Genomic DNA, 8,030 nt, shown 5'->3' on the forward strand with positions numbered 1-8,030 from the left:
ATATGAGTTTGATTGAAATAAAACCATGTGATTCATTCTTGATAATTATTTTCTAACATATAAGACCTAATGTTGTGATTGCGGACACTTCCTTTAAATACCTTTCGCACTTATTTTTTGATGAAAAATTAAAATCCTCTTTTTTAAAATCCAATATGACTCACACCGTTTGTTATTGCAATAGCATTAGTTGATATGATAAGGCCGAATAAAAAATAAAACATGTTACTTGTCCCCTTCCGCTTCCTTTTTTGAGGCCGCTTCAAATTAATTTTTATTTATAAAATTCAGTTATAACTTTATTTCTATTTATTAAAATTTTGAAAAAAGATGTCGAGGATATTTTCTATTAATTAATTAATTTGTATTGTTTTTAAATTGAGTCATAACTTTATTCATTTTGAAAACATTTCTTGAAGGTTCTGTGATCATTAGAGGTATATACCAAGAGTTATATCTACCAGAAGAATAGAATTTAAGAAAAAGCCTCCTTCTTTTTTCAGGCATTTTTATACGCTAAATACAGGGTCTAAAAATTATAATGATGACAAGTGAAAATCGAAGTAATAGGCCTACTGCATTAGGCCAAATAAAAAAATAAACATGTTTCACATCCCCTCCCGCTTCCTTTTTGGAGGTTTCTTCAATTATATTTTTATATTTTGAAATTCAGTTATAACTTTTTAAAAATTATGTCTAGGAAGTTGAGATACTTTCTATAGCCTTCCCAATATACAAGAAACAATTTGGAAGGTTTTGAGATCATTAGAGGGGGCCTACCCCTCAGAACAACAAATAAAAAGATTCCTCCTTCTTTTTGCAGGCATTATTGTGCACGCTAAAATAGCTCTAAATATGGGTATTTACATCGATTCTGCGATACAAAATAAAAAGGGCCCTCCTCCTCCTTTTTTTTCAAAAACCTGGACGTGAAACATGTTTTTTATTTTACTTGGACTTATCAATATGGAACTACACCTTTATCTTGACAATTCATTTGCTCGCCGTATTCCTTTTAAAGGAATTTTTATTTATTGTATCTCTAAATGTAATGATGAGAAGTATATAAACATATACATTTTCAGAAAGGAAATGATGCAAGGAACTAGCATAAACAGATTACTGCAAAAATTAACAGTTTTTTAGAAAATCTCCAAATTTGTATTTTACTTAACTGACTTGAGGAAGGTATACGGACTATAGCCGGACAGTTCAAATGTTTGGTATTAAACTCAGCTCACTAAAGCCATATTGTAATATTTGCTGTGGAGGATGCTATCATTTTTGTTTTCAAAATTCTGATTGTGATGCTTTTAATGAGCTAACATACCCTGCAAATATCAAGGTCTTAGGTGTCATATTTGTGACAAAATCTGAGTTTTTAAATAAAAAGATGGATTTGACGTTCAATTTGTACGATCGAATATGTTAGTCAAATCTGATCATTGATACTATGCATGTGTTTGTAATTGTGTTTTCACTTGCCTGAGATCGGTATGGATCTCTGACAGCTGTTCTTGGGAGGTGGTTAAGCGCAATAGCTGCCATGTGTAGCTGCCATGTGTTAGATAAGTACAATGTTCTGTGTGTAAATTGCCAAATTGATAGAGCAGCTATTTTCACTTATCCACATCTGGCACTGAGCAGTTTATGTTCAAATTTGTTTATTTAGTTAATTAAGATGATTGAATGAAAAATGTCTTTATGTTTATACCTTTATGTGTGAATATATGTCATGTTCCGCATAAGAACTACCTGCTGATTGGCCAAAAAGAAGTTTTCATTATCAATGGCCCAATCAGCAACATTGTTAGAATAATTTCACCATGCAAAAAAAAATTAGGGTGAATTATTTGCAAAGCTCCATTCTGATTGGTGATTAAAATGAAAATATCATGTAATTGACCAATCAGAGGCAATGTTAGATCAGCAGGTAGTGCTCAGGTGGTTAACAAATGTTTATTTTCTTTTTACCAGGAGACCATTTTGGATGACACTCGGCCCATTGATCATCGCATTGCTGCTGTTACTGCCCTGCGTCGTATTGCCAAGGAAATCCCAAGAAAGGTAAATAAAGTACTTTTTATGTTGAAGCCTATGGCGAACATGCAAAGCAGTATAATACTGCTCTGCATGTTCGCCATAGGCTTCAACATAAAAAGTTTTGAGATACTTTCTGAAAATATCAAGAGCTATCTTAAGAACCACTGAATCAATATACAAGCCTTGTTTGTACTCATTTTTATGCTGATTCCAAATTTGGTCTTGAAAATGTACAATTCTGATATTTTTGAATTTCGATAAAAATTTGGAAATTTCCGTCTGCAATCGACACCCCGGGGAGAGACTTAAATGTTTGTTCTATTAAGAAATTTATATTCTTAGAATTTGTGCAATAAAAAGGTTAAATTTTATCAGTGAAAAAAAACCATTTTCAACACTACATAGCTAGTTTCAAGCCCTGTGTGGAAGACTTAAACTAAATCTTCCACAGGGGGAGTGTGTATGTTAAATGAATGAACCCAATGTTATCTCTTATTACAGGTTATGACCATCCTTCTACCAATCCTGAGGAATCCAACTGAAGACCCAGAACTCCGCATTGTCTGCTGGCGTACCACCCTGGAATGCAACCCAACCCCCCGCTATGATGACCCTCATCACAAAGGATGTCAACAAGTGGACTAACCCAGAGGTCCGAACCTTTGTCTTGACCCACCTGAAGAATCTGGCCAAGTCTCAGAACCCGTGGGAGAAGGACCTGTAAGTCCATGTTTTTGTTCTTCTTTTTCCTATATAATGTGCATACCTCAATTTGTGCCCTTATAAGCACCCAATTTGGGCAACTTTGGGTGCTTTTGTGAAATCCTTATACATGCTATGGAAGACTTGACCTTAATCTCCCACACAGGGAATGTGAATTGTAAATGGGGTTAATTGACTCCATTTGAAATTCACACCCCTTGTGTGGAACATTAAGGTTATGTCATCCATAAGGGGTATATGGATTTCAATTGGAATAGCCCATTCAAATGACTGGCAAATGTCATTTACCAGCCAAGAATAGAAAGTTGTCTAGTCCTGTGCACTGATTTTTTTGGGGGGGGGGGGGTGGGTAAAGTGAATTTCAGGTGGGGGTGGGGGAAATCAACAAATTTTATGCAAAATTGCTGCAAAAATGGAAATTCACATAATTTTGGGGTTTGCCTCAAAAGTGGGGGAGGGCAAACTTGGCGGGCAAGAAAAACATTTGGGGCCAAATTCCCCTTGCCCCCCCAGTAAGCGCCGACACTGGGGACGAGCCGCAAATATGGGTAGCATTTTCAGCATTTTGGTATAATCAATGACCCTCTTTTCTAGGCCAATTTTGGTATATGGATGGGTTCTTTTTTTAAAAATAGCCCAATTTTGCCTCACTGTAGTCAACATTTTTGAAATTTCCCCAAAATTTGGAGGAAAATTTGGAAAAAACAAAGACATTTGTGCTGAAAATTTTGACTTTTGGTATATCGATGGGTCCAAATTTCTTGAAAATAGGTCTATTGATGGGTCCACTTTCAAATTATCAAAAACCCAAATCAAACTTGAGTACTCCTGGGTTTATAACACATTTGAAAGCTTACTTTATGTTTACTTACAGTGCCAAGGCAGCAAGATATGCCATCCTCTTTGTCAGACCATTCAATATCACTTCCAAAGTGTCACAAAACAGGCGTGTGGAGTTCTTTACCGGTATGTAGCAGAGTTTGATTGATAAATGATGTAATAGACTTATGAAAATGATAATAACCCATTATCTTTGTCCACTACATGAAGGTGGTTTGGCTCTGATAATAATAATTTTTGCAACTCAAATAATTCCTTGCTTTATGTTGGGAGCACTGTCTATAATTATGTTCTCAACGGAAATATTTACATATTTATTGCATAAACTGCAGCTAAAATAGTAATTCAAATTGTTATTTATTTCTGCAAATGATGTTGAAATTGATATAAGTGACCGTACACCCCAAATAGGCTGTAACGTTAAAGTTTTTGAGGTATTGGACAGGTAAATTATCCTCATATAAGCTTTATAATGATATATTACATATTTACCGGTCATTGACTAATAAAGGCTAAACTGTGCAACTTAAAATACTTGAAACCTACCTGTTTCCAGTTGTCAATATAGACAGTAAGTAAATTTTGATCGTTTGTTTTTGAATTTTTGTTCCAGAGGACAAGATGGCTGGTGTTAAATGTGAACTTGACACCATATTCGGCAAACAGAACATTATTCCACGCAGAGTCAGCGCTAAATGTGATTTGCGGCATAGACAATACTGGGACCTGTTTGAGGTAGGTTCCTTCTAATCGGTGAATGGTATATCTATAATGCTTTGTGGCTTGATTCCAAAAACTCATATACCCCATGATTTAGTTAAAAGAGACCAGTGGAATGCTAGACATCTGCGCAATCCTATCAGATATTTACAAAAAATCAAAACATGTTTTTGAAAGAAAAATTTGCTGAAATCATGAGAAAAAACTGTTGAATTCGACACCTTGATGAAGAATTTTTAGCCAAGGTAGTAAAATCTTGCCAAGGTAGTAAATCTCACACCAAGAGCTGCTAAATGAGTAGTCAAATCTCACACATCATCAAAATATTATGTGACAATAACCAATGACAGTGTAAAAATGGGGCACCAAATAGCTTCATTTGGACTTTCATTGTGGAAATTTTTCCATGGCTAAAAAGGGCACATCCCCCTCACATGCGTTATGCAAGTATGATGGGCAGGGCTAATGCGCCAAATACAAATTTCTAATCAACTTTATCATTTTAGATATCTCATGGCAAGCATTTCCAAAAAGTTGACAGCCCTGATGCACACCAGCACATTTGTTCATATTTGAACCCCATACCAAAACAAATGAAAAATTGATTTTGCCCCCCCCCCACCAAGAAAACTTGCTTCCCCTGACATTATCCCATACAGAATTTGATCACATGTTAATTTCAATTATTAGCTTGGTTTTTTTTTCTTGCTTTTTTTTACAAATCTATTTGTTTTATTGTGTAATTATTTTATGTTTTTTTTTAAATTTACAGATGAACATCCACACAGACAGCCTGAATGATGTTCTTGACCGTGTCTTTGGCACAAGTGGATCATGGCCCAAGCGCAAGAGTATCTTTGATATGTTGAATGAGAAACGATTCACAGAGACCGTTGACTACACCAAGGATGAGCTTTCAAAACTTAAGCTTAAGGTAAATGGGCTATTCCAGTTGACATCCATATACCCCCTATGGAAGACATGACCTTAATCTCCTACACAGGGGGTGAATATTTCAAATGGATTCACGACTAAGTCACCAATAGTCATTAGTCATGACTATTACTTGTAGTCGTGACTACGACTATTGAAAACCAAAAGTCCACTAATACAACTATATTTTTATGTTAAAAATCATGTTAAAAGCGCCAGATATCCGCACCAAAACCAACCAAATACTAACATAACTGCGAAAATTTCATGGAAAGCTATAAAGTAGTTGAATTCATCATCGATTTGTTTACTGCATTTGTGGTTGATATGACAAAATATGCAATATGCACAAGTAAAAAGTCCGCACTACCATTTAAATGTTGTGACAACTTGTTGTTTATTTATTTCCATATCTTATTTGTTGATCACTTCCCAGTGGGTCAATCTCTGATATCATATATCTGGGTTTTTTTTTTTTTACACAGGTTTCCCCATACAGCAAGCTCACCAAACGTCATGCCAGTGCCCAGTTCAAGATGTTTGGCACAGATATGTGGTATAACCAGCTTGATGATACCTTCTTTGAGGAGCTTATGGATGTTGGCAAACTTAGCACCAAGATGATTGATGCTGAAATAGAATTGATGAAACCACAGAGAGTCAACACCACCAAGGGTAAGTGTTGGATGGGGCAGATCGATACATACTTCCAGGAATCTATGGGTCTATTTTAAGGTCAAAGGTCAAATGTGATACCTTTTTTGAGGAATTGATGGATGTTGGGGAAACTCAGCACTAATTAATCAATGTTGAGATGGAATTTATGAAACCACAAACATTCAATTTCACCAAGTGTAAAGTTTTGGCTGGCTGGGGCAGATTTTTAAGGCACCAGAACTAAATTTGTTCGATTGCACGACCTTACCGTGAAAATGTTCAACTTGATTTCTCCCATACTCTGCAGGAATGGGCTATTCCATTTGAAATCCACACTACCCCTGTGGAAACCCCTGTGGAAGATTTAGCTAAAGTCTTCCACAGAGGGAGTATGGGTTTTGAATAGAATAAACAATTGGGTAACTTCCATTTAAAATATTCACTCCAGTTGTGGAAGATATAGGTAAAGCCACAATACAGGGGGAGTATGGATCTCAAAATGATTTAACTCTGACCAACTGCATTTGAAAAACATACTACCTCTGCAGAAGATATTTCCAAAATCTGCCACAGGGGATAGCCAATTTGGAATGCCCTGCCAGAAGATGTAGCTTCAAACCAGGATTTGCATTTTAGCCTTGATGTAAAAAAACAAAAAAACCAATTTGTTTTTGTTTTTTCACAGCTATCATGTCTGAGGTCAACCAGCAATTCGCAACCATCGTTGGTCTTCCACTCGCTTACAATATGACCAACAGCGCCATCATCAGAACACAGATCAATACCACCTTCGCTGCTACACCAAGTCTTCAAGATTCCAAACATGTTGATCTGGTTGCCAAGGTCAATGTCACTCCTGAGTAAGTAACTTGATTCTCTAATAAATTACTGTGATTTTCTGTATATTCAAATATGTTGCTAATGTCACCCCTGAGTTAATTTACTGAAATTTCAATTTTTAGAGCCCAAAAGGCTGACTTTTCATATTAATCGTATGCTGCTCTGTTAAAATATCAGGTTATGTTTCCAATGCTAATCTGTTTGCTACAGTGTATGTTTTCTGACACTTAAGTAGCAAGTTCCTAAATAAAACAGATTCTCTGTGGCACCTCCAAAGTCAAACCAAACTGGAATATCTTCCAGTTGAGTCCCTCCCTCCCTCCGGTTGCTAATAAGCTAGAAAAGGTGGATTGTGCATCAAATAAAAGAATAATCTCCAAACATATTTGATTTTTTTCCCGCCTCGTTAGAATCATGTTCATCAGCATGCAGAGTTTTGGCTGCCACACCCCTGTAAATAAGCTGGTCTCAGAATCCAACAACACCATCAACTTTACCCTACCGCTGACCACCAAGGTTGTAGTTGATTACCAGACTAAGAAATACAGCTTGGAATTTGACCACCTGAAGCGAGACAGAGTTGATGTGCTCACAATCAAGTAAGTACAAATTAGGAGTTCAATGGGCCATTCCATTTAAAATCCACACTACCCCTGTGGGTAATGTGGATTAATTTAATTGGAACAGCCCAATGTTTCAATAATACCAAATAACAATGTACTCTAAACTATCCTTAGGCAAAAAAAAATTGTTGAGTTGCCCTCAAGTGGGAAATATTGGAAGGTTGGGTCGGTCAATTTTTTTTAAACCTTCAGTTTTAAAATTCCACACAAATATTAAATAATGCTTTTTCTAATAGGGACATTTGTCAATTTTGACTACTGGATACTTGTTAGATAATCAATTTAAGTCTAGTCTTTCAATAAGATATTAATTTGTGAAAAACATTGATTTTTTGAACTTTTTGAACCTACCTGGTTTTTCAGAATTAAGGGTCAGTCGCTGTGGGCAACGCAACATATTGCCTTATTTAGAAAAACAAATGAAGGAGACGAGAGAGTGATTTATAGTGCGCTACGCACAGACAATTGCCTCACAAGCTTTCAGCAGCACACTTTAACCCCATGAGAACTACCTTCCGATTGGCCAAAATGAATATTGTGTTCAATTTTGAACCAATAGCTACCAATCATGGAGGGTATTAATAAGATCATCTGCAAATACAAGTTTGACCATAAATTGTTTAAAGCCTAGTCATAATTGGCAATTGAAAT

General features: G+C 36.0%; 1 protein-coding gene across 2 annotated transcripts in view; it reads left to right on the forward strand.

Annotated features, from left to right (window-relative positions):
• Positions 1-3,732, forward strand: part of LOC140145920 (vitellogenin-like) — a 47,626-nt gene extending 43,894 nt beyond the window's left edge. For both annotated transcript variants that reach the window (XM_072167648.1, XM_072167649.1), the window contains 3 exons: positions 1,978-2,067; positions 2,545-2,763; positions 3,641-3,732. In XM_072167648.1, the coding sequence (XP_072023749.1) occupies positions 1,978-2,067; positions 2,545-2,688 (234 nt within the window). In that variant the 3' untranslated portion in view covers positions 2,689-2,763; positions 3,641-3,732. The remainder of the gene's footprint in view (positions 1-1,977; positions 2,068-2,544; positions 2,764-3,640) is intronic.
• The last annotated feature ends 4,298 nt before the right edge of the window (positions 3,733-8,030 follow it).

The sequence above is a fragment of the Amphiura filiformis genome, chromosome 2, assembly GCF_039555335.1.
Source record: "Amphiura filiformis chromosome 2, Afil_fr2py, whole genome shotgun sequence".
NCBI classification, from domain to species: domain Eukaryota; kingdom Metazoa; phylum Echinodermata; class Ophiuroidea; order Amphilepidida; family Amphiuridae; genus Amphiura; species Amphiura filiformis.